The following is a 27,484-nucleotide window of genomic DNA, read 5'->3' on the forward strand; positions in this document are numbered from 1 at the left end:
ACAGTTTAATAACTACAAAAACAACTTTTTTTCTCCATGATTACGACACAGTTGGTAATGTGGTCGTCTCCACCACATTACATTATGTTGGTCCTGTGCATACTCCCATATGTTACACGGGGAGCACAACAAAACAATCTAAGCTTTCATGAAAAAGGCTATTACTGTGTGACACAACTAAACTATTATTTCTTCTTCAAATCTGACCACACAAGCGGAATACTTAGGAATAATAGGCTCCCACTGTGGACGTGTGACATAACTCGTTGGTCGTCATTTACATTGTGTTCAGAGCTCTGTTGGTTGTCTCTCTCTCTCTGTTTCGTACACTCATAACTACAGAATTATGACTTTCATTTAACCTCATATAAACCCAACTTTGCAGAAGTGCAACTGTGAAGTTACCTCAAAGTGTCAGTTGTATTCCATGCACTATTGTGTCTGCCTCCTGCAATTAACATTTAAAAACAAAATGCTTAAGTGAGTGTCAGTATTGATTCAACCCCTCTTTATCTGGATGCAGGGGAAGCATATCTGCAGTGTCTCTACATGACCTCCATTAGGGGTTAGTACTGCTCATTACATTCACTTTCTTCATGAGCAAAAATGAAAGAGAAAAACGGATCTATGTCAGACCTTCATGGTACAAACACTAGGCTACATGTAGTCTACTGGATGTGAGCAGCCTAAGAAATAAGACACCACCATTTTTAAATAAAAATAAATATATTGGTTGGAAATATATAAGCTTAAGAGATTTAAAACTACTAAGTAGACTACTCTCTAATAGTTAAATCTGTTTAGTAGCCTGTGTATTAGGTTTTCTTCCCTCCTCTAAACCCCTTAATGGATTTTATGATTATTATCTATCATATTGATTGTGTTGGTTACAGGCAGACTGAACAAACCCTTAATTTAATGTGGCCCCCTTCTGTTTGAGTGTTTAAAATAAATTAAAGTGACAGCACCTTTAATGGGCCTGCTTTAACAGTATTTATTTGATGTACTGACAGAAGACAGTCCCCGTTTAGAGGGTCACAACAGTAACATATGGATCTGTGTTAAAGTGTCTGCTGCCTGAGAGAGAGAGAGAGAGAGAGAGAGAGAGAGAGAGAGAGAGAGAGAGAGAGAGAGAGAGAGAGAGTGTGTGTGTGTGTGTGTTGGTGAACATTTTGGGCTGTGACCGAGAGGCAGCACACCGCAGCCATGATGATGCGGCTGCAGCAGGCGGAGTCTGCCGGCCTGAACCCTCTTTTCTCTGTCTGGCTGGCTGCTGTCCTGTCATCGGCCTGGGTGTGGTCTTTGCAGTCGGGGGTACCGTTAGCAGGAAATCAAGCTCGAGCCATTTCACTTTAAGGCGAAACAAAGAAAAAAAACACTCGGTTGAAAATTTGTTCTTCTTCGTGGTCGAAGCGAGAAGTAACGTTCGTGTCCTCGAGACGTTCGGTTGGCGCCGTTTGTTCTGATGGGAAAAAGTTTTCTGCTGGTCTCGCTAACCGGTCGTCTGATTTAATAACTTTTTTTTCTCGATAAAACCTGAGCCGGACGTAAAAGAAAGGAAAGATGCCGAAGACGGTAAGAATGAAAACGGCATTAACGTTATCATGTAAAAAACTAACGTTACGGTATTTTGTCTGTCACTCTCTCGCTCCATAATATCTTTACAATAAGGTTTATTTTTTGACACTGGTGCTTAAAATTAACCTTAAAATAACCCTAAATGCGTCTCTGGTACACATTGCGGTGTTTTAACCCGCTTTACGTCCCGTTAGACTCGGGGGTACTTTCCGTTAGATGTGTGCGCGTGCGCGCGCGCGCCCGCCTGTTTGTTCATTAAAATTAGCGCCTTAAATCAGATCATTCATTTAGGCGTTCTTACGTTATTACGGTACTGTGAGCTTTCTCTCCACACTGAAGAGACATAAATCACATTTAGGCTGTCGGCTCTCATCGACTGTGTGGCCTGCACGAGCTAACGAGCTAGGCCTCCCTTTCAGTCTAACAAGGAGGGATTTGAACTGTCATTCAGGGCCAGCTGTGCTGCCCAAAATCTGGAGCAAATGGAGGCAAACTTAAAACGGGGAGGTGGCACAAAGGGGGCAGGCACTAAGAACTATTTATTTATTGCCATTGTTACGAAAAATATGTCAAAATGTTGTGATATCACACGAAGAAGCACCCGGAGCTTCACAGATTTGTAGCTCTGAACAAAGAGAATGATGGTTGACTCAGACTTGACTCTTGTTTTTTTCAAGCAGCATCAGGCAAAGCCTGGCTCTATGTGTGTCTTCATCAGCTGCACACTGAAGGGAAAGTGGGCTCCCACCCATCTCTTCTGTTTGCCTCCTGTGAAAGCATGAGTTTGGGCTTTTGAGTCAGCATCACGCTTTTGAAATTACAAGTGCATATAGAACCGGAAATCTGTCTGCCATCCTTGTTATTCACAGTCTGTAATGCCCACGTGCTCACTCTGACAATAAAAGGGACGTTATGCTACAAAAAGAGACACGCCTGACCCACGTGATGGAGCTGATGCTGTGTACAAAGCCATTTAGATGTCACAGTGGAGACACTTTAATTCATTATATCACTATATTAGTATTTTTTCCTCAATGGAGCATCATCAGATCATCTTGTGCATCACTACTCTTCATTATAAAAACTACATTGTATAGTTTATCACCGTTGACGTAGCATTAAACCTGTGTTGTGAACTTGTGCGCTTCCAAAATTAAAAGCAGAAGTACAAATGGTACTAAAGTTTGTAGCTGCTTTCTTCCTGCGGTATTGTTTCTGCTTTTACTTCCTCTGTATTTTTTTTTTCCAGCTGTCAACCTGAAAAAAGAGCCCTAGCATCCTGGCATTTAAAGTGCATACTTAAAGTGTTCACTACCCTCCTCTTCCTGGAAGGAATTTCCCTTATCACATCAGCCTTTTAAAATACACTTCACAGGGCCATTTTATGTTAGTCACATTGTGCTTCTGGGGCAATTGATATTGGTACATTTATTTATAAAATGCTGCTTTTGAAAAAAATCCATTTAAAGAAGTGAAACATTGGTTAGAATTACATACGGTCGGTATCCTGTTTGTGGTAGGAAGACACAAAAGGAGGTCCTGTACTGTACCTAAGCTTATCGAAATGAACATTGTTAATGTTTCTCGCTGCTGTTCTCTTTGTATGTATTCTTAGTGCTTCGCTTAGTGCTTGACTTTGGGCCAGATCTCTGCAGAGAGACTCTGTACAACACTAGTAGCCTGTGTTGTGTGCAGCAGCTACCGGAGGAACAGCTGGGGACCTGACAGACCTCTGAAGAATCTATTTGGCAGTCGCCATCAGCTCACATTAGCACAGGGACACTGCAGCTGTGTTGTAGAGACCTTCCCCTGTACACAATAAAGAACTAGGACAGAGGAAACTAGTTAGTGGACGGCATAGACCGTTTAAGAGGAAGCGCGGAGATCCTCTCAAAATAAATAGGGCGTAAAGGATGACGTAAAGGATTGTGGGATATCTAGAAAACAAGGCTTGTATTCCAACATTTAATGTGTAAACTAGGGACCACCAAGAGAAGGTATTTTGTCTGCTTTTGTATGGATCCAGTAAAGTTATGTATCAGTAGTAGAATAAGTGATGAAATTGCTAAAACCCAGACCTGTTATTGCAACACTCAGTGGCCCGTTTCCTTTTGTAAGACACTGCAGTAGACACGCTGTATGACAGAAGGAAGCAGGACACTGATTCAGCAAATGATTGAAAGCTAACTGCACCCAATGGAAGTTGTTCCTCCGATTTTATAGTCACATCCACAACAAACCGGGTCAGGGAGTAAAATTAATTCTATTCCTTCAAAAATAGCTTTTTCCATGAACCGTTTTGGTGATTTATTTATTGTAACAGCTTTGACGTTTCACAAAAGCAATAATTATTGAGAAACTCAGAGTTTGCTGGACTCCTCTTGGCAGTGCTTCAGTTTCCCAAGGAAGCCATGTTGTGACTCAAGGTTTCTGCTCTTACATCAGTTCCTCTCTGGTAGTTTCCTCGCCTGCAGCCTTATAAGGACTTTCACATCACAGTCTCTCTATTCTCCTCCCTGCTTCCCCGTAGCGCGGTCCACAGACGACATGCTCCACTTTAGATTGCATTACAGCAGTGCAACAAGTTCAGGACCTGCTGTATTTCTGTCTGTGTTTATCAGTTTTATATTTTACATTTTAGTGGATATTAGTTTTCCATTTAGATATTTAAATGTTGCTGTGACAGGTAGTTGCGGCCTATTATCTGCTTTTTTTTTAAAGGAAGCACCCACCCTCAATTTAGATATTTTAGATAGGCCATTTTTCTCAAGTGCTTAACTGACAAAAATACTATTATCATAAATAACATTGACACTTATACAGCACCTTTTTATCTACAAATACAGAAACAGCCTCCTGTTATTACACACAACTTTAAGCCTAACTTACCATTAAAGCCTGTAGAAATCTCGACAGATGCTGTTTTCTTGTTGACAGTACCAAACTTTGAACAAGTGTTGCTGTGGAGAAATGGTAAATGGAAACACCCAGCGGTATGCAAGCAGGGGATTAAATAAGTCTGTATAGTGCACATAGCAGAGCAGATTAACGGTGTGTGTAGAGGTAGAGGTGGTGGACAAACTACAATCAAAACCTTTTTACACACAAGTAGCGAGTTCAATGTTTTCTGTTTGGAGGTAGTGAGAAAATCAAACTTCTGAAAGTAAGTTCTTTGTTGTTATTTATTTATTTGTACTTTAATATATACTTATTATCCTCTGTTTTTTGTCTTATTGCTAAAGCTGTTGTTGGGATAAAAGAAAACACTATTTTCTAATGTTTTTTTGTAATGGATCTAATCTACCGTTACAGACATTAAAATATTATTACAATTACACATTAAAAGGACATGACAAATGAATGTTATGAGTATTTGGCCCCTTGTTGTAATGAAAGTGTCTAGTACAACCTTCAAGCCAACAGACTGTGTACACAAGGAAAGAATAGCATAAGCAAAGCACTACAGTGAGCAATAGTCAACACAATAGTGCATTACTGCAACACAAGAGCTTGTGGTTGTCAACCTGTAGGGATTGGACTACGCTGGAAACATGGAATTGGGTATAAAAAGTTGTATTAGGTACATACAATGTATATTGGAAAAAGGAATATAGTCAGACAAGTATTATACCTCCATGTTGCCACCTGGTCTCTTTGTTGGGTCTACATATTTTTGTGTATATGGCGGTAACAATATAACAGTGGATTTTGATCCAAAAGGAGACTTGGCAGACAAAAGCAGTCGGGATAAAACAGCCCGTACTTGGTCAGTAGAAGGCTTACAGTTGGCAACAAGATGGCAGGGGTCAAATAGGAAGGCAATATGTCATCATCATAATAATAATGAAATGACTGATAAAATACCAAAATGAATGTGGTAAAGAAGGACAGATGTGTTAGCTGGTCATAAGTCAGGTTAACAATAATCAGGGTGTAGATGATTGGGGGGGATGAAGCAGCAGTTTATCACCATGATGGATGTTCTTATTGAAAACTTATTGTGATTTATTTGTTAAAAGTGGTTGTGGGAACCAGTTTCAATAGAGCACTCGTGTTTTTACTCGAGTGCTCTATTCTGAACTGTTTTGTGTGCAGGATCTGAACTGTTTTGTTGTCGTATAGATGTGTTCCTGTTGGCTCTCTACAAACACAGCACTGTAGTGGAGGGTAATGTGTGTACGGGCTTTAGTGGACATAAACATGCTCGTTGTCTTTCTCACAAGTCTTTTCACATGATTTCCCTTTCAGCGCTGGCTTCGAGCGAGAACATCAACATAGTTACAAGTCTGTTGTGCCGCGCCTCAAGACAGATTTAGCCGTCACCGTCACATTTTCCCACTTTTTTCACACTTCATATTCAGCTTGACATCATACCTAATAACTGTTAACTGTATGCTGCTGGGATTGACATGGTTAGAATGAAGATTTAAAATACTAAATGTACACACACTATATATTCACATTTTAATCCAACTGTTCCACCTGACTGGATTGAAGCTGACCTTATTTTATTGTCGCCTCTGACATTGAATAAAACGGGTTTGCTTTGTATTGTTTGAGAAGTAAAATGACATTAAATAAAGAGTATTGTGCACAGAGATGACGACAATCCTGCTCACCAGTCCTGTGATCCACATACATAATGAAGCTGTCTTGCTCTTAAAACCACTGAGCGGTGTTTTCTTTGTTGTCTTGGCTTTAGTTCGGAGGACTGTGGTTGTGAACGGCACACAGCGATAACACCGGTGTGGGAATGTAAGGGTGGTGGTAACTGACTGAATGCTGAACACTTGTTCAGTGAGTTTCAGTAGTTTTGCTTCCTCTTCCTCACAAGGTGTTTCTTAGAGTTCACTTTTAGGTTAACCTCTCCGTTGTTGCTAATGCTTTCTAATGGCCTATTAATGGTCTAATGACCACTACAACAAATGATGGTCAGTGGGTTGTGTCTCTCTTGATGAGGTTAATACAGCTTTCAATACTGTCAGTCATACAGATGTCATGTTTTCGGTTTTACAGTTCAGTTAGAGTTTTCAGCATTACAATATGCACGAATACTGCTTGTTTTGATTTGTAATTAATCTGATATTAAGTCTAAAATAGAATAGATTTCAACCATGCTTGTGGCATTTCTCTATGGATGTATTTAAATAATAAGTCAGTATACTTTTATACCATATCTAACTTTTAGTTTTTCATATGATTTCATTTCAGTAATTGAGTTTTGATTTAGTTGTGAAGTGATGAGTTGGTTTGATAACTTGGCGAGTTACACTAACAGAAGAGGAAATGAGGCCTTTATGGTTTCTGTGCGGTCAATAGAAGTGGTATGAATAAGGATAAAGTAAACAGAAATATTAGAAATAACCCAAAGTTTCAGGCAGTCAGTGAAGTGGAGGACTCTTGAAGAGAGCTTCACATTATAGAGGTGATTCACCACTGTGCCTCTAAATGTAAAGCTTTTTCAAAGTTGTTAAAAGTGTTGGTGTAGTTAAAAACCCAGTTGAGAATAGGTCATGGAAACTCGACACGCTGGCCTGAGAGGGGTGTTTTTTGAGCGTGTCCTAATAATAGGGTGTTAAGTGTTTTTGAATTCTAGCCATGAGAGACACACCCTAACCAGGCAGAAAATGTTCGAGTGCAGTTCCTTTTTCTGGTAGAATTAGCCACTCTGTCACAGGAAATGAAAGCGCTGAACCCACAGCAGGGTTGGTCATGAACTGAACTCTAATCTACACACTAATGAAGCAGATGTTCATGAAAGTATCATAAACGTCCGTTTAAAGAGCGGTACGTCTAGATGACTTGAGGTGTAGTTCAGTGTAGGGCTCAGATTGTAGGTTTTCACTACAACTCTTTCTGCTGCTGGTGATGACAGGAAGTGAGATGAGGGGGCAAGTATCCTGAGCAGTAAATGGGGTCCTGCTGACATGAATGGGGAAAGAACGCAACTCTAATCAGGCCCCGCAACTGGGAAATAATGCATACCATTGTTGTCCCGGGCAGGCGTGGGCCTCAGCCTGCACAGTTATTTCCCAATAGACATGCTTGCTGCTGTTTTCGTCATCTCTAAGAGGACAGAGAAAATGAGAAAATGCCTACATGGTCATTTTAGTCAGTACAGAATGAATTTATTCTCTGGGGTTTTAAGGTTAAATATATTCATTTGACTCTTGACATATCATATTGCTTTCTGGCTAAATAACCAGCTGTCACAAAGCGTGCTACCTGACGAGGATGAACCTACTTATCAAAGTCTGCTTTGCTTGAATGTTGCTTGTTCAGATAGCTTAGCAGAAGGCTGACGGGTCGTTTGATACACGACAGGATGTAGGCGATTCTCATGAGAGCTCAGTGTTCAGCAGCAGTGCCTCACAGCCACAGAGGATGTGGTTACTTCCTGTAGATAAGTTCTATACTAAGACAGAGCCAGATTGGCACGTTTTGTCACAGGCGAGGCAGGGACCTTGAGACGCGATCTTTCACGAATTCTACACACATCTACATTTTTCAGGATTGTTCACAGTATGTGTCCTGTGGAGGGTGTGCACGGAGGGTTGTGGGTGCACCTCTGCTGCTTGTGCACAGCCAGGTTTATTCAAAATGTTCCCAAGAGCTTAATTCAATTATCAGCTGATCAATCACTGTATGTAGAATTATATGTCATTATATAATCTTTTCTAATAATTTTCTTGTGGCATTCTGATTATTTTTTTTAAAGTACCACTAGAGGGCAACATTGAGACATTTTCAAATTTTTTATTTGAGTTAAAGCATCAAGTGATTCAGTGTTTCCTTGCTGTACTTTCTTGTGCTGTATGTGTGTATATAGAGAGTTATTAAACAGAAGGCATAGACTTATTCATTGAATTTTTACAGCTCAGAGAGGTAAACATGAAACAATTTATAATAATCTCTTGATGACGCCAAGAATGATAATAAAGACATACAAAGGTCATTTGCTCTTTTGAATCTTAGCACAATATATACATGAGATACATTTATTTATCCCCGAAAAATCCCTCATTCTTCCAATGCGCTCTCTTCCTCAGATTAGTGTGAGAGTCACTACAATGGACGCTGAACTGGAATTCGCCATTCAGCCAAATACCACAGGAAAGCAGCTCTTTGACCAGGTATGAAAACAGATGATTTACAGTGACTGTGACATTGTTGTGTGTTATTCTTAACAGTAATTTAGATAAAAACAACATTTCATGAAACTATTAGCAGCAATTAATTGGCATGGAGCTTTATCTTCAACTATAGTAAGAACCAAACTAATAACTGTAATAGTTCTATAACTTATTAGGTATATAACAATGTCAATTTAATACATTTTATTTGCCATTGTAACATATATGGGTTAACCTCTGCTTTATCTAGAAAACAAAGCAAAATACAGTTATTAAATTGTGTAGGGAGCATATACTTTATTCTAAAAACAATTCTGGGGATGCTGTCACATTTATTTATTTGTTTATGTTTCTATTTGTATCACATGCAGGGTTAGGATGTTCTTGGTTCCAACAAAAACATTTTTTTATGTCACAAAATAATTAGTATTTGCTGTTTCTGAGTGTATGAAACAAACATGCAGTAGCGTGACGATGGCACCTGTTGCCTGCCGTTCACTGTGTGCTCGTGTTGTGTAGAGGAGGCACATCACTCAATACTTCTGCTTTCATGTTTCCAGGTTGTTAAGACCATCGGGCTGCGAGAGGTTTGGTACTTTGGACTCCAATACCAGGATACGAAGGGTTTCTCCACATGGCTCAAGCTCAATAAGAAGGTGAGATCCTCCGTTTTTTTCTTCACTACAACGTCTAACACAATATCTGTTTTGCCTTTCTTTGTCAAAATTGAACTGCTCCCGTTGAACTCAAGTCTATTTACAGAAGCGTAACCTCTACCCCCTCACCCGGGTCACGCTTTATTTTAGGTGACAGCCCAGGATGTGAGGAAGGAAAGCCCGCTGCTGTTTAAGTTCCGCGCCAAGTTCTTCCCCGAGGATGTGACGGAGGAGTTAATCCAGGACGCCACACAGAGGCTGTTCTTCCTGCAGGTGAAGGAGGGGATCCTAAACGACGACATCTACTGCCCTCCAGAGACCGCAGTCCTCCTGGCCTCCTACGCAGTGCAGGCCAAGTACGCTGACTACAACAAGGAAGTCCACACGCCGGGCTATCTGTCCAGTGAACAGCTGCTCCCTCAGAGGTAATGCAGATTTATGTCGCCATGTTAACGATAGTCAATGTCCGATAGATGTCACCTTTCGGCCAGTGTGTCTCTGCATGGCATCTGACACTCTGATGTCTCGTCTCCTCAGAGTTCTGGACCAGCACAAACTCAACAAGGACCAGTGGGAGGAGAGGATTCAAGTGTGGCACGAAGAACACAAGAGCATGATGAGGTAAAGGCCGACACGCACGTGCACTTTGAAGAAGAGACTTGCTCTTTCAACAAAGGATCTTTTACGGTCTTTCCCCAAAAATACTGACTGAAGTGTGTATATGTGCTCCTTAATCCCTCTCTCTGTAGCGCTGGTTAAAGACACTTCTTATTTGTCCACAGAGAGGAGTCCATGATGGAGTATCTGAAGATCGCTCAAGATCTGGAGATGTACGGAGTCAACTACTTCAACATCAAGAACAAGAAAGGAACGGAACTGTTTTTGGGAGTGGACGCTTTGGGGCTCAACATCTATGAACAAAATGACAAGTAAGTGATTCTGCAACAAGTGTGAAGTTGCCGTGAATGCACACGCTCAGCACAATTTGTGTTCCTGTCCGAATGTCATGCAGCTGACACAGAGTTGGGTTTTTTTTTGCATTGTCCTCAACAGAATGACGCCCAAAATTGGATTTCCTTGGAGTGAAATCAGGAACATTTCCTTTAATGACAAGAAGTTTGTCATCAAACCAATTGACAAGAAAGCACCTGTATGTTAACCCTTAATAACGAAGAACTTCTGTGTATACATCTGTGTATCGCTCCTAGTCTCCTAAATCTCTAATGTCGCTGTTTTAGGACTTTGTATTCTACGCTCCGAGACTGCGCATCAACAAGCGCATCCTGGCTCTTTGCATGGGCAACCACGAGCTGTACATGCGCCGCCGCAAGCCTGACACCATTGAAGTGCAGCAGATGAAGGCTCAGGCTCGGGAGGAGAAGAATCACAAGAAGATGGAGAGGTAAGAGACCATTCATTCCTTCTACCACTGTAAATGTACCAAACATGTATTATGGATGTGTAAACTACTGTATTTTTAAATACCTTGTGTATAATATGGGGATGATCTGCTCAAAACATTATGATTACAGTTTTTTCCAGTACATCTTGTATACTGTTTCTGTTTCCATTAGAGCTCTGCTGGAGAACGAAAAGAGGAAAAGAGAAGTTGCTGAAAAGGAAAAGGAAAAGATTGAAAAGGAGAAGGAGGAACTAATGGAGAGGTTAAAGCAGATCGAGGAGCAGACGAAAATAGCCCAACAAGGTGGGAGACCCGTTAGAGAAGCTTGCACGTTGTCCTGCGGTGAATGCTGACGGTGTTGTTTCTCACGCAGTGCTGACCTTTGGTGCTTTCTCTGTGAATGTGTGTCTGCACAGAGTTGGAGGAGCAAACGCAGAGGGCTCTGGAGTTGGAGCTGGAGAGGAAGAGAGCTCAGGAGGAGGCCGGGCGCCTGGAGGCCGATCTGAAGGGCGCCGAGGACGCCAAGGAGGCGCTGCTGCAACAGTCGGAGAACCAGATGAAGAACCAGGAACACTTGGTCAGTTATCCAAAACTATATGAAAGAAATGAGTGTTCTGACGCTTCAAATATCAATATCAAGAAAAACTAAAGGAAAAACATGCTTTCAGGCGACAGAGTTGGCTGATCTGACTTCCAAGATTTCCCTCCTGGAGGATGCCAAGAAAAAGAAGGAAGAAGAGGCGGTGCAGTGGCAAGAGAAGGTATGATCTGAGTGGCCACTTTCTACAGTAACCAGTCTTCTTCCTGTGCTTACAGTTGTTGAAGAGAGTATTGTGTCACACTCAACATTAGAACTGATGACATGAAAAGAAAGTGTTTGTTTGAGTTTGAGCGTGAATAGGTAGTTACATATACACAGTTAGACGGCTTCTTCTTCTTCCCCCTCTTTCAGTCGGTAAAAACTAAAATTATGCTTTACAGCCATCACGCGTGGAGACGTGAGACAGCCGCTGAGGTCTTGTTGTTGTGTGTTTCTAGGAGGGTGGGGGTGAAAGCTCACTGCGTCTTAAAAACGGTGTGTGCCAGGCCAGCCCCTTCTTCTTTGTAGGCAGGGTGACTCATGAAAGCTGTCTTTGTGCGGAGGAAATCCTGCCGTAACTCTTGTGCACCATTATGATATTCCGTCTTCTAAACAACTGACGTGCTAAGTGCTGGTTTCCATATCGTGCATTTTTTGGCAAACAGTTTAGTTTCAGCTGAAATTCTAGCCTTACTCATAATTAGCTCTTATTCCTGGCTGCAATCCGTTTTCACTCTCTCAGCGGCATTCATTTATTGTTCAGCAAATTCCGCTGTACATGTTGTCCTCTGAAGTTCTCTGGCTAATATATAATATAATATAATCTGCCCACCCAGCAACGTAGAGCTGAAATTACTTTTCCTCTAGCGCTACCATTGGCTTCACAGTTTTGGAGATTTTCGTGTAACTTTTGTTGCTGTCGCTCTCTGTGTCCCCTCAGGCCACCACGGTGCAGGAGGACCTGGAGAAGACCAAAGAGGAGCTCAGAAACAAGGTGATGGTGGCTCACGTTCAGGAGCCCCTCAACGCAGAGAACGACGAGAACGACGAGGACGACGAGAGCAGCGCCGAGGCCAGCGCCGAGTTCGGAGCCGCCGTCGCGTACAAGGACCGCAGCGAGGAGGAGCGCATGACCGAGGCCGAGAAGAACGAGCGCTTGCAGAAACATCTACTCGTAAGTCTTCGCTCATCTGTCATCTATAAGTTTGATCTGTCAAGAAATTATTGGATTGATAGATCAAGAGGCTAATTGTAAAGTTTCGATCTTATAAGACACACGGCTGCATTTTAATGGGCTTTTTTTATACATTTGTTTTTATTCAAATTAATAAATGTGTTGAAGTAAATCATACCGCAGAAGAAAAAATGGGCAAGTGGGTTTCATTACTGCTGTCCTTCCTTCAGTTTGTCACTCCACAGCTTCAGTGTTGAAGGGTAAATACTGTATGTGTTTATAGATGCACTGTCAACTCTCACAGACTGATGAGGTGAATCGATCATCGCATCTCAATTTCTCTTTAATAAATACATTTTTACGATGGAGAAAAAGAAGATAAAGAGAAACAAATGATATAGAGAAGGATTGCTACATTTCAAACAGATGTGGTTAGCTCAAAAGCAGATGTGAATCACTGAAAACGTGGCGTTTGCACATTCAGGGAGGAGAATGAGTCTCATACGTCCGTGATAACAAACTGCAGTGAGGTGTATCAATGCCGCTGCTTCTGTATTTCCAGGCTTTGAGCTCGGAGCTGGCCAACGCTCGGGACGAGAGCAAGAAAACGGTGAACGACATGATCCACGCAGAGAACATGAAGGCAGGACGAGACAAGTACAAGACCCTCAGACAGATCCGGTCAGGAAACACCAAACAGCGCATTGACGAGTTTGAGTGCATGTGATGTCTGCACAGCCCAATAAAAAAAAAGCAAAAAAAAAAGCAAAAAAAAAGCCCACACAGCTGGGCCTCTCTGCCTGGACTGCAGTCCTGCCTCACACAAGCTCTGCACCCAAATACATCAGATCCACAACATGACATGGTTGCACAAGCACAGCACAATGTACAAACATGGATCTGGAAAAATCCATTTGTTATCATTCCTAACTATGAATTTTGGCAAGTTACTGGTTGAAAAGGGACAAACTGTATTTTATTAGTTTCATCCCTCACGAGGGGTTTATGTAGCATATTAGCGATGGGCTCACGCCTCATTTCATGACACATTGAGTAAGCAATTTTTAATTTCTTTATATATTTCTGTCACGTTTTTGTATCATGATTTCAAAATAAAAGGCTCAGAGACCGATCAAAATTTCCGATTGAAAACTGTGCCTGTAGACGTATTTCTGCTGTTCACATGCAACGGTTCTTCACATCAAGCTCAACTTAAGTGTTCCTCCCATGACCCGCTGCCCATAGTTTTAAAACCAAACGCTCTGTAATCCATGAAGAGCATCAACAGAGCAGTATTATTCTTTTTGCTAATTCCCTTTAAATTTACTTACTGATCATTTGAGTGTATTCTGAATCTGCCTACTGTTATAAATCATTCAGTATTTACACCCCACTCAAGAGGTGATATTAAAGATCAATTTCATTACATTTTTTTTGTCTGATTTTACTATTCTGAAACTTCTTCAAGTCAGTTTGCAACTACAAGGCTTTAGTGTAAATGTTCTAGTATTCAGTGCCAACATCTAGTCGATTCAGCATTCAATAAGTTGATTTTACTGTACCTTTTAAGAGTTTTACCCTAGTTTTATACTCCTGCTTTTATTTTTAAATTCTGCTTATTTGTGAGGAGCCTGTTGGATGATCAGAATATATATATATATATATTTTTGCATTGCTATAACCAGTTCAGCATAAGGAATTACACTGTAGTGGTCACATGTCAAGTTGGCTTGCCAACAAATAAAAGTCATCTGTAAAGGTAAAAGTTGTAGTTTAAACTTGCATTCTGAGAACTTTCCTTCGACAAAACATAAAATAATTTCATTAACCATGCACTGGAAAACCATAGCGTACCTTTGCAAAATGAGTCAAGACAGACTTACTGTCTCCAATGCATGCATTTTTGATATACTGTATGTATTTAATTACGTTTGTGTATTTTGTAATTTGGATTTTTCAGAAGCGCTAGAACTATGTAAGGTGGAAAAACAGACACCACTGAGGATATTTTTGTATTATAAAAAAACTAGAAGTACTTGTCAAAGTAACAGTTTTTGTTCAGAACGAACATCATTTTGAAAACAGTATTTTGGTGTTAACTAATAGCACAGCTCAGTGCTGTGATAGTACGCTGATGGAACAAGCAACACCCCAAAGCCTGTGATGGGACCAATGAAAAGCCGGACGCTACAGGAAATTATGTTCAAGGCAGGCAAAATACCGTGAATGGAAGTTTTAAACCAGGACAAACCATTTTGCATGAAAATGAACAAAACTTTCTTGTGCCATTTGTTCCAGATTAGATTTCATGATGCAGACATGCGAAGGGTTTTGCTTGTTCTCAGATATTTAGAAATTTGTGTTTGAAAGATTTATTTACGCTATTTTGAAGTTCGAAGTTTAGATTTTTTAATTTCATTTTGATTTCTCTTATTGAATGAACCGTTGTCATTTGTACCAAGATGCTTTTTGATATACAGTATTCTCGCCCATTGCTGCGTAAAGTTCTTGTACCATGAAATGTAAAAGTGCAGTCGTTGCCATTTTGGATGCTCTTCCATGCCTTTGACAATAACTTGTATCGTGCTGCACTGTATGTTCTACCTGAAGCACCGTGTATCGACAGCCTTCTTTGGAGAATCAAGTGTAATTTGAACCCGAGTCATCGTGTGTGAAAAAAGAAATGTATTAAAAGACGCTGCTCAATATTTTGTCTTGAATCAAAAAGGCCTGAAACGTAATATTGTAAATTGACAGACAGTGCCTTGCCCAGGTTTTCCATCAGATCTTGCTGCTTCAAGTCTTCCTTTCAGTAAAGTAAAAATAAACAGATTGTTTTTCCTGACTATTTTCTTACTATTTCAACTGATGTAGAAAACCAGTTTAATTAGTCGTGTCTCATAAGCACCCTTTTACTCCATATTCCTTTAAGTTTATCATGTCATACTTTTAATCTGTTAACATGTTTACATTAAGTCTTTAATACAGTGATCACACTTATCAGATGGCCTTCAGTTCCCGTCACACCTGCTGTCGAGCACATAGCTGCAATCCTGCAATGAGCCACATGATGGCAGCTTACCCCCAGTCTTCAATCAGGGTGACAAGGCAACGATTTGAAAGTTCACTGTCAATGAACATTTGGGTGATGATATCAAGCTGGTCCTAAATATAAACGTCATGTTAATCAATAGTGAACTCATCTGTACATAGTATGAAGATGTCAAGAAATGGGACATTAAGGTTAATTTTCCTCCAGTTTACCAAAGCAAGTTCTCAGAATAGAATTATAAAACTAGCACAATCATCAGATAAGAAAACTGAAAAATGTATACATACACATGCACACACACACACACACACACACACACATACATAATTACGTCTGTACAGGACATCCAGACCCTACGTATCGAAAATTGTTCTGCACATTATTTTTACAACGCTAAGCAGGATGCACTGAAATATCTCCCACAGCTGATTTATTTTCCGCTTGGAAAAAGAGTCCAATGACACATATTTGTTGCAGTTTTGAAATCCTACTTGGAGACATCAGGTTTGGACTCAAAACTCAAATATTTATAGTAAAGCCAATGACTAACAGGCAACCAAATGAGAAACTCTCTGTTTGATTTTAGCTTTAAAACCCATGAATCTGGATGCAGTGCTCATTTTTGAGTACATTAAATGATAAAGAAATAGAAAGTAATAGAAATAATTTTAGTTTTCAGCATGTGCAGAAGCGCTTCTCATTTTTACTTGTGGTAGCTCAATATTTTACATTATTAATTCAATTAATCATGGAAATAAATATTTCACCAAAAACATTCAGGTAGTCAAGAAAATGTTCAGCTATTTTTGCAAGAGGAAATTCAGTTAAGTCTTGTTGAACGACTCTCTTTCTTAACACCAAAGAGGTGGTGTTTTTTCATCTCCCACTTCCTCTATACTTGTGGTATTAGTGGCCTGAAAAGGGTGTTGAAATGGTTCACACTCTGAACTGCCATGAAGAGATAAGATACCATGAGTCTTACTATCCGAACAGGTCTCAGTATGTACCTCAGTGTTTCACATAGAATGAGTCAGGATCTCTGTAAACAGCTTTTCTCGCTTCATTCTTCTTCAGGTTGTCAGATGGGAACTCTAACAACATACCATTGCCCTTCAAGTCCTTCACCGTAATACCTTATTCTCATATTGCTAATATATTGTTCTAAATATTACTAAAGGTTTTATCTAATGACTGGAATTCTTAATCCTTTCAAAGCACTGATGACTCACAAAACGGCAACAAAATTGTCAACTCTGTACAGTTAAGGAAGGAACAAAAAGTACTTTAAAAGGGCGGACTAAAGCCAATTTGTTTGAAGACCTCAGTCTTAAAAAAAGAATATATATATATATAAGCACAATGTGACTGGTGATATGACTATCAAGTAGGTCATAGCATAATGATGCATTGGTGCAATCTGGGAACTCTAAATTGGTCTGTATATGCCAAATGTAAACATGGTCGCTGCCCTCTGCACATTTAAATCATGTCTCATGCTAAAACAACTAAATAATGTGCTTGTCAGAGCCTTTCTTAAATCTTTAGAGGTGCTGGTTGCCACATTTTGTTACTTTTGGACCGAGCCTGTCTCGCTGTTCCTCCTGTTTCCAGTCTTCTAAGCTAAACTGGCCAACAGCTGGCTGTCACTTTAACATGACATAGTGTCATACTAACATGACAGTGGTATCCATCTTCTCATATCATTTTCTGCAAGAACTTGAAAAAGCACATTTTAAAGAAAAAAAAAAAGTCAACTAAGCTTTTTAAACAACTAATTTTAGGGCTTCTGATCTGCCACTTCTATGCAATGCTATGCTATGCTATATTATAATATACTACTGTTGAAAGTCTTCCATGTCCATGCCATGTTTCTGGGAGGAGCCTCAGGCTCACCTGTGCTGCCTGAAGTCAACTAGACACAGGTGAGCTCAATCTGCCCTGAATCGGTGCTCTAATAACTGGAAGGAGACTCGTTCCTCTGTTTGCTCTGCCAAAGACCGAACCCGTGTTCACGGTTGCTTGTCAGTTTGCATCTTAAGTGAATTATTGTTCAAGGTCTATCAGTTTGAAAATGTCATGTTTGTTTACTTAAATTTGACTAATTCCAGTGTTAACCTGATGCATTGTTTATTTGAATATTATCTATCTTTGTTCAGAGCCAATGAGAATTTGAGTTTGATAATTGATAAGCTAAGATGAGTGAATGCATGGAACTTATCTGTAATGTATTTCTTTCTCTATTTGAATAATTTACACAGACCCACCAATTAGTTAAAAGGAACGTACATGTGAAAATAAAGTCCCTCTTTGGTTGACTCTGCTGACTCGCTGTCTGAAATGTGATGTCTCTAGACTCTCTCTAGACTCTCACCAAGGTCGCACCTGTAACAACTGTACTGTACTTTAGCCGACAGGAAAGTCCAGTTCACTGTTGTGGATGGATTGTTCTTCTACATTTACTTCTTACTGCATGAGCCGCATGACACTACAGGCTGTAAAGCTTCACCTTCAGTGAAGGTGGTTCATAAACAGAGCTGTATCAGGGTGCAGGTGCGCTGTTGGTGGGGGGCATTTGGACAAGAGTCATTGCAACGTTTGCTTGTAAGTGCTTAAAATGATGCATGATGATATATTTCAATGTGATGATGAAGCATGGTTGCTTCCCACGCTGCATACTGTCTAATATCAAGTTCGTTTTTGGCCTTTCCCCCCTATTGGGTTCCCCAAACTCTCTGGGTTCATCAGTCGGCCCATTTTTTCCTGTATCCATGTGGTCTTCTGCATGCTGTTGCATAGAGCTTGGCTGAGCATCCATAAGAACAATTGTCCACTCTGTCACCCAACTGTGAACAGTCGGTATACAGAAAGATTCAATGTTCAGTCACTTTGAGTGATAAAGAAGCGCAAATTACAGTACACTTGTGGCTGCAGGGGGAAGTCCAGTGAGAGTAAAATGAGGAAGTTGCACAGCTCTGTGCAGGCGGCGCCTTCTGGTCTTTGCAAAAAACATGTAGGTAATGTTTGAAAGTAAGAAGTGATGGTAATAACTTTGACAGTTTTGAGTGTTACTTGGAAGTTTAGGATTCCAGACATTATGAAATCATTGCATGGACGGAGGTGAATTGACAGACCACCAATCAGCTGTGCAGACTAAATGCTGATGCTTGTCTTTGAAGCAGGAAGGAGCATATGACAGCCAGCGAAGCATGATTTGCATGAAAATTAAAGCGAAATAGGACTGACATTGCCATTAATGGATATACTATAAAGAATAGTGTGATTATAGAAAATAAAATCTTTAAATCTCCCAAGCTTGTTTGCTACTTTCATAGTTTTTAGTGTTCTAAACCTGCATATATGCAGTTCCATAAGCACATTCTTCACAATTGTTGGGACACATGAAACTGTTGAAAATGTCTCAGCAAACCATTATCTCTAAAAGCTGTGAGCCTTCAACGGCATTTCACAACGGTGACATGTTGACACTTTATTTCCACACATTTCCTGAGAGCTAGCTTTGCAGTTATCTTCCTTGTTTTGACTTCCTCTTTGCAGCGTCAGGCTCAATGGTCAAACGAATTGTCTTGTGCACAGAGTCATCACTGTGATCTCTTGTGTGAGAGAGAGAGAGAGAGAGAGAGAGAGCGTTGCACTCTGACTCATCTGCTTCAACATCAAGAGATCCGAGCTCTCAGGTAACAGATTGGCGTCTCGTTTCTGTAAAAGGGAGATTTGTGCATGTTTTTTGTGTCTTTGATAACATTTGGTTGGAGCGACACCAGTCTCTTTGTTCTTTTATTCCACAGAGCCGTTTTTGACGTTGCCAGATCAGGCCCCCCACTTAGTGTATTTGACAAGCTGAGTTTGACACTCTGTATCTCTGAGTGTCAGTTTGTCAAATACCCCAAGTGAGGTGTCACTTGTCTACAAATGTGACCCATCCTGGGTTACTCCACAGACGGACCAGCCAGCTCCTCAGGGTGCTCTACCGCACCATGGAAACTGAAAAGCACCATGTTTATTGTATAATCTGTTTAATTTATTTTGCAAATCACATGCAAGTTACATGCATATCATAGTTTTAATGAACCAAAATATTTATGCTGTGACAATCCAAATAAATGCAATGATTGAACCAACAAAGGTTTCATAGAGATGTTTTAACCTCTTGAGCGCAATTTTCTTTTTTCAGTCTTTATTTCTATGCCTGCAGCATAGTCACTACACATCTCAGCCAAAACATGCCACATGTTATTTTCAGGAGAGGTAAGGCTGCTCTGAAATTCCATCATTTATGGTTCCTCGGATCATTTTTATTTCCAGAAGTGTTTTGACACAATTTGCATTCAGGAAGTTACAAAGGTTAAAATAAAGTTCTGAGAAAAGTTGCTCCAAACCCATGAGAACAACCTAAATGTGACGTCTCAGTTTTCTGATCTGTTGCCAAACATTAAGTTAAAATGCATGCTAAATGTGACGTATATGTATTCGCACAATTTCTTGTGAAAGAGCAAATTCATGTACTTGACAAAATGATCGCTTTCTGCCAGACCTAAGGGATGACCAGCCTTTTATAAGACTGCACACATTTCAGGTATTTGCCTAATTTCTTCCATTCAGTCTTTTGCTTATTTGTTTTGTTCAGCCATGATGGAAGTGTCCTTTCCCTGCCAACATGTGGGAGCGCCTCTTTTCAGTTTCCCCTGTGAAAACTGGACTCTGACTTGGGTGACTTTAGCTAGATTCTTTTGGGGACTTTTTTTGTGATAAGATCACAGTATTTTATGATTTTTATAGGCTGATGTGTGATCTCTCAAGGGTTCTACTTATGATCTAAAACTGCTGGAAGTGGTGCAGACAGAAGCTTATCATCCAACTGACGGCACTTATCGGCCCGCCTTGCATTTCCTGTTCCTGTGGGGACACGCTGAGTTGCCTGCATGTGTGTGAATATGTGTATACCTGTTTGGCATTTTAAACACCTTAACTCACTAACTGTTGTCATGAAGGTTTTTGAAAAGCACTTAATCATTGTGGGTGAGAATAGCCAGAAAAGCAGGCTCGCTTGCATACTACAAAATGTGACCCGATGCTGTAGCACATCCTGGTGTGATTTTTGGCATACTGCATTTGAAATACTATGCTTTGGGAAATGCTAAATGTTTTTTTTTTTTTCTGGCATACTAGATGGTATGGTGGTAAGGGTAATGGAGTGTAAGTGAATGTCTACTGTTCTCCGTCATTGCATGGGGAGGCTGCTAACACATGGTGTAAATCATGAGCACTCTGTGCTGGCTGCAGAAATGAAAGCATCCATCCCTCCATACCAACACATGCTTGGTGTAAAAACAAAAATAAGTAGATAATGTGCAGTCGGGTTTCATCTGCACATTGTTATGTGCAGCTTGTACAAATCTAGTTTTTAAGGCACACCCATATACAGTTTCATGGATAAACTGCTTTCTGGCTGGTTTGTTTAATTTCAATTCAACTATTTATAAAACAAAAAATTTCACATTGTTAAGCTCTGCAGCCAAACATTGTATCATGTTGCTCTGATTGATATCCAGATAAAGTATTTTGAAGGTTGTCCAAATTTCAATTTGTACTGTACACCGCAACCAATCTTGTCCGGCTTCCGAGACGATTGGAAATGTTCTTAAATTAACATTGGTCTGGAGCGGGACTTCACCAGAATGTTTTTAGGCCATCTGAATAACTGAGTCTGTAAAAGGATCCCTTATATTTTTTTATAAGATCAGGTCAACATCAGCAATAGGTGCACCGTCATCAAACTGTTTAGACACCCAGGCTCTAGGCTTTATATGGAAATGCAATCTGTTCTCTGCTGTTTTCATTGCACAAGAGCAATGGGCCTCCAATGAGGCCGCCAAATTGTACAGTGTTTAAATGTGTTACAGCCCCCCAGTTTCCAAGATGAAGTCTAAACCATACCTGCAATACAACTGTACCTCAATGGGAATAGCAGTAAAAGTGTCAGTTTTGTTCTCTGGCAGACCAACAGTTCCAGTCTGTCACAAATTTTTCATTAAAAGTTTTAACAAACTCCAAAGGTATCAGTGTATCTGGTGGATTCACGCCACACATTTTTCTCATATATAGTGAGTGGAGTAATTCAGGTATATTTGGTCAATTGTGACAGCTGTGTGAGGGAAATTGTTAAAAAAACAACTAAACATATACAGTATAAGAGTATAAGAGTATTTTGTTTCAAACCATCACTCCATTCCTAGCTTTTCTATATTTCTTCATTATTTCCTGTTTTTCATCTGTTGCTGTAATTCTACCAGTAAGTGGTGGTAGAGCTCTGTTCTTTGATTTGTTTCTAACACGTGGCCAGCTTCACATTAAAGAGTCGGATATCGAACACGGTACACAAATAAACATATTCAGTTTGTTGAGATGTTTATTCTTAACTGGAAAGAGAAGCTCAGATCAACAACATGAGTTAGATCAATGCAACCGCACCACATCAAATATCTTCGTCTGTCTATAACTCTGTGTACACAACTGGTTGTCTATAATGGCAACAGCAATGTTAAATGTTGGTGTGAGAGGAATGTACATCCTTGTGTTAATTTTTCAATTTACTTTTAGCATGAAGTGTATTGGAGATATCTTAAAGAGATAAAGATATCTACAGGTATAGATCCTTCTGAACCATAATGTATACATTCCCATTTTCTGTTATATTTATTTGTAATTTTGATATTACCTGGTAAATTACTCATTCATGTATGTGCAATATCAATATAAATGTATATCACTGTACAATATCTACATTTCATATTTCATATGTGCAATATGAGATTCTCTCTTATTTTAGTTTTTGTTAGTTTTACGGTTTAGTTATTTATCATCCCTTTACTGTTTTGATATCTTATTTATTGTCATTGTTTTTTACTGATGCATCTTGCTTTTGCACTAGGCTATCCCCTTTGCTTCTGTAATACTGTAAATGTCCCCACTGTAGGACTAATAAAGGATCCTCTTATTTTATCTTATCTAATTAATATGGCCTGCTAGCGTCCAATGATTGTTCAGCACTTTCAGTTTTGACATGATTGAATAAACTTTTTTTGTGATTCATTTATCATTGAAAAAAAACAGTCAAAGTTAGTATTTCTTTTTTCAAATGCAACATAAGACCTCCTGATAAGTGGTGCAGAGCATTTGTGACATTTAGTTTTCTGATTCACACAGTGAAAAAGATCAGAGCAACATCAACACTCTAGGTTATTATTGTTTCCTGACATTTCGTTAAAAACTTTATACAGCGGGGGAATATCCTTTTGAAGATGTTCCCTAACTGTTGTGCTCAACACGAGTACCTTGAGGTTTACAGTCACAGGATGTTGTTTGGTTCCAGTAAAAGCAAATACTGTCCACAGGCTGACATATGGGATCAATTAAGGGAAAGAAAAACATTTTACCAAAGGTTTGTAACTGCTTCCTGAAGAACAACATGAGGGGTGCGAATGTATTGTGTTAACCAACAAACCCGGAGCAAAAACGTTATTTAGTACAATGCACGTGCATGATGAGGCTAACTAGTCTGACAATGAGATGGAGAGTACACATAACTTTAACACATGTTTCACCATACAGAGCCAAGCCAGGTCCAAATTCTTTTATAATATCTGATAAATGACTCACAAATAAGACAATTGAATGCTCTGAAATTTAGGTTTTATTATTGAGAAGATTCAATGTCAACATTTATGCATTTAGAACTGAAAGCCATGAGATGAAGGCTAAAGCGAGCATATTGTACCCCGTGAATGACATGGTCAGTCAGTGGGTAAGGTTCAAGGTTTAATTTGGTCAACTCAACAAAAAAAACATGCACATTACATTGCTTCCAACCAATGCTAATTACCTAAACACAGAAAACAGACACATGAACTAAAACTAGGAATATACAAAACAACTGCATTCCATCATAAAAATTGGTCAAAGAATCATTCAAACGACAGTAAACAAATGAAAGTAGGGTTCAAATTGAAATAAAATGACAGTGTACATCCTCCTTATAGATATCTAGTCGTAAGTGTTAACGTGGAGAATTGTGATCTGACCTCTGGTTGAAGCACCCCGTTGGTACGTTAAAAGTGTCGGACTGAATTGATGAGATATCATCATTCAGCAGAATCCCTGATTTTGAAAAGTGGCGTCTAATGTTTTCAGTGAAAACGCTGAAGCACAATGCAGGGATGCATCATTCTCCCGAATGTTCTCAAAATCCAGTCAGTGATATCAGAGCTATTACCTTAAAAGAACAAACAGATAACCTTGGTTGAATACAAAATTACACTTATTTCAAATAAAGATATATTTGCAGGATCAAGAAATTCATTAAACTTCACAATGAGGTGAAAGACATTTAGAAAAAAATATTTCTTTTTAGGTTTGAAAGATTCTTTGCTTTCACAGAAATGTGTGAATTGCCACTTTTCCCATTTACAAATGCACTGAAATCTGATATACATTTGTAATAAACAGAATATGTTAAAAAAGAGTGTCTGTGAGAATTCAAAGTTTCCTCTCATCACATCTTTTCCTTCTGATTTAGGATTCAGGTTCCTTTGCAGTGCAAATGGGGGTTTCTGTTGGATATTTGATATTTTGACTAATCCTGGTCTTAGTGAGGTTTTAGACTAAATTATTTAGTAATCATATTTGGTGAAAGTATTGACTTCTCAATCTCACATTTTACCTGCATATGACTTAGTTTTATTTATGTTTTATGTCTCTAATCAGAGGAATCACAATCTGGGGGGGTCTTGCTCAGCAGATTCAGGGGTGTTGAGTTCAAATCACAGATTTACGACTGGATAAGAACATTTTAAACAAAAGATTCTGCTGCAAAACGTTTTAGGAGTGTGAATTGCCCTTGTGGAGCAGCAATCTCTGATACAACTGAGGAAGAGCAGCGTCTGTAATTCAAAGTTATTTGTTCTTAATATTAATGCATTTTGGGAAACCTTTTTGGACCTAATTTGTACCTAATATTAGTGTCACCACCTGTGAATTTGAATTTGTTGCTGCATTCCAGATTTGGGTCATTCACTTGGTGCCACATGTAATACAGCTGAGACGAAAGGAATCTGTGAACAAGCAGAACTTCTCTATAATAGCAGGGTTCATATTTATCTATCTTTCTGAAAGGAATGTTCAGTCCTGCTGTCTTCACCCCTTTATGGGAATAAGGACTGAGTCCTGCTTTGGCCAGGCATTGTCCCATGTAAACATCATCAATGGGAAGAATGGTGATAGACTGGGACATTTTGTATATGACCAAAGCTGTGTAGCTAGACAACAGGAAGCCCCCACCACTGCAGTAGGGGGGGGTATACGTCTGACTAATGCACCTGCACTAGAATATAGTACTTATGATAAGGCTCTCTAATAGGCCCACCATTTTGAATCAGGTGGCTGGTAAAGAAGTGCTTGTTTCCATTATTGTCCTCGAGGCTTTGGAGATAGTCAACCATGTTGTTTGTGTGAGCAAAAATGTCATCATCACCATTCAGCAGGAAGCGAACATGTGGACAGTTTCTTTCCATCCACTCCAGGAAGAGTATCTGCTTCAAGGTGAGGTTCAAGAATGAGTCCTTGAAGTCCCATTGGAGGATGTCCTTGTAGTTGCGTTGCTCCAGCTCGAGGACTTCAGTCTCACTTTCTCTAATCCAGCATTCTTTGATCCTGTGATGAAGATCCTTCGGATCCACACACCATTGTGTAACCTCTCTTTGGCCCAGGTTTTGCTCAGTATTTCTCGGCGGTCGTAGTTATCAGGCGAACTTTTAATGACCAGCAGAAGAAAGACGTCTGCGGATCCATCAGCTCCTCCACATTTGTCAGGAACATCCAGCAGCATGGGAAAATGTTGACAGTGTCGATAGTAGAGAAAGTCTTTTATAGGATCGGGGAGCGAGTTGAAGTTTGTGATGTTGGCATCACAAACTTCACATACCTGCGTAATGTGTTACATTCACTATTCAATATTTATACAGCACCCTTTGCACTATGTTTACAATTGTTGTTTTTACTCTTTTAAATATTCTATCTGTACATTATTAAATTTTGACTGTCAACTTTGTCCTTCTTTTTAGATGTTCCGTTTCTGTGTAAGTACATGGCAAGCGACGAAAAACCGCAATAAAACTAACACGTACCGTGTGTACACATACTTCTACAGATTCTGATGTGTCACCGCTGCAACAATATGTTTTTGTCTTTAAGTATTAATAAAACACAGTAATTTTACTTGCAAATGTCGTGATAAACAGTGTTTGAATGGAACTAAACGAACGTGATGAGTCAGGTGCTGCAGCAGAGAAGAAGCTGCAGGTGTGTCTGCGGCCGCAGGAGGGCGGAGCTGAGCGCTCCATATCGCTCAGCGCACGTCCCGGAGAACACGATAGATACAAATGTTCAGTGCGTTTTCAGGGCCACGGACTGCATATAAGAAGTGCACGGGGCTAGCAGTTAGTGAACGACACAAAACTTCACAGCAATGAAATAAAATTGAGGAGGACGTTGCCATGTGCTATGTTAAAGAGTATCTGTTGTACCTGGCATAATAAAAAAAAAGCAAGTTTATATCAGCCAAAGCTGAAAGCACCAAAACAAATGCACCTACCTTGTTACCTGAACAGGTGCATGCAGGGGTTATGACTAACGTGCTAAATGCTAACCGGCACACGGTAGAGATTGAGACTTGAGGTCGTATCGTGCATTGAGAATGAGCAGACAGAGAGGCACTTCAGCAGATAGTGGAGGACCTCTCGGTGCACGAGACTCGCAGACTGACGTCAGGTGAGTAGCCGGCAACAACAGACACACTGTAGAGATAGGTGTGTGTAATTGTGCAGTCTCCCCTCTTGTTTAAATGTGTGTGTGTGTGTGTGTGTGTGTGTGTGTGTGTGTGTGTGTGTGTGTGCGTGCGTGCGCGTGTGTGTGTAAGGGCTTTAACGTTAGCATCTGTTGTTTATGTGTTATCCGCTTTTGTGATGTTTTACAAGGAGTGTCAGGTTATGTAATGTATGTATCTTAATGATCCTCGTTGCCCCGCTTTTATGTATTGAGGACACGGGAATGCATCTGTGTAATTGATAAGCAGTTGTATAAACAGGCTGCAAATGTCGGTTTATAGAAAATATTGACAGTTTGGACATTAGGGGTCTCTCGTGTGATGTGTTTACGTCATCATCATCATCATCGTCATACCCCCCACATCCCTGTACATTTGTACAGTCATTTTAGTTTTCTTAGAGTAACATTTCTTAATAGCTCGAGCAATAGCTGACCAATGTCCAAAAACCTGTTGCCCCAGTGCATGCTGGGAGGCTTTACACTCCCGAGCAGGGGTGAAAGTAGATGGAAGTTCTTGCCGGTCCTCCAAGCCCAACCTTCATCGCTTCATATCATTTTTTTTCTCACACCCCTAACTTCATGTATCCCTGAACGTGTGCATTGAAACGCCTATTTGGTGTAAAAATAAATAAGAAATACTTGACATAATGTATAGCAAATTATTTATTGAACTCTAATCATACCTCTGGGGTCCCCGCTGACCCCAGAGGTATACCTATCATTCCAGCTTTTCAGGACTTTGCCAATCAATTTGTTCAGAATTAATTCATTGTTTTCTGGTTTAATTAGTGCTTTTTTATAAATTATTTTAAATACCAATATATTGGGGTTTTAGGGCGCCCAAATCAAAAGCACCCAACCCCTATACAGTTTTAATAAATTAGAATTGAATAGCTAAATGAAGTGTTTGCCATGGGTCCTAATTTAAAGTTTCAAACACTATCAGTGTCAGTCATTTTTATGGAGACAGACAGGTGCATTCTCCTGATCCCCGGATTGTCCCATTTCAG

The 27,484-nt window shown here is 39.9% G+C and overlaps 1 protein-coding gene and 1 pseudogene across 1 annotated transcript; one reads left to right on the forward strand and one right to left on the reverse strand.

The window, feature by feature from the left end:
- The first annotated feature begins 1,264 nt into the window (after positions 1–1,264).
- Positions 1,265–15,368, forward strand: LOC137876631 (moesin-like). The gene is made up of 13 exons (XM_068716378.1): positions 1,265–1,575; positions 8,628–8,711; positions 9,272–9,367; positions 9,518–9,792; positions 9,905–9,988; positions 10,150–10,296; positions 10,421–10,517; positions 10,606–10,769; positions 10,942–11,072; positions 11,186–11,346; positions 11,438–11,530; positions 12,290–12,523; positions 13,086–15,368. The coding sequence occupies exons 1-13, from the start codon at positions 1,564–1,566 to the stop codon at positions 13,248–13,250; spliced, it is 1,743 nt and encodes a 580-aa protein (XP_068572479.1). The 5' UTR covers positions 1,265–1,563; the 3' UTR covers positions 13,251–15,368.
- Positions 15,369–23,471: 8,103 nt separating this feature from the next.
- LOC137876819 (N-acetyllactosaminide beta-1,3-N-acetylglucosaminyltransferase 3 pseudogene) lies at positions 23,472–27,196 on the reverse strand (annotated as a pseudogene).
- Positions 27,197–27,484: the final 288 nt, after the last annotated feature.

The sequence above is a fragment of the Cebidichthys violaceus genome, unplaced genomic scaffold (genome assembly GCF_023349555.1).
Source record: "Cebidichthys violaceus isolate CVI_PGR_0920_01 unplaced genomic scaffold, fCebVio1.0.p SCAF_20, whole genome shotgun sequence".
NCBI lineage: Eukaryota > Metazoa > Chordata > Actinopteri > Perciformes > Stichaeidae > Cebidichthys > Cebidichthys violaceus.

Excerpts from the sequence above, each read along its gene's own strand:
- LOC137876631 (XM_068716378.1), top strand. Across the intron at positions 10,297-10,420 it reads ATCTATGAACAAAATGACAA|AATGACGCCCAAAATTGGAT; the intron begins GTAAGTGATTCT and ends TGTCCTCAACAG. Across the intron at positions 12,524-13,085 it reads GCTTGCAGAAACATCTACTC|GCTTTGAGCTCGGAGCTGGC; the intron begins GTAAGTCTTCGC and ends CTGTATTTCCAG.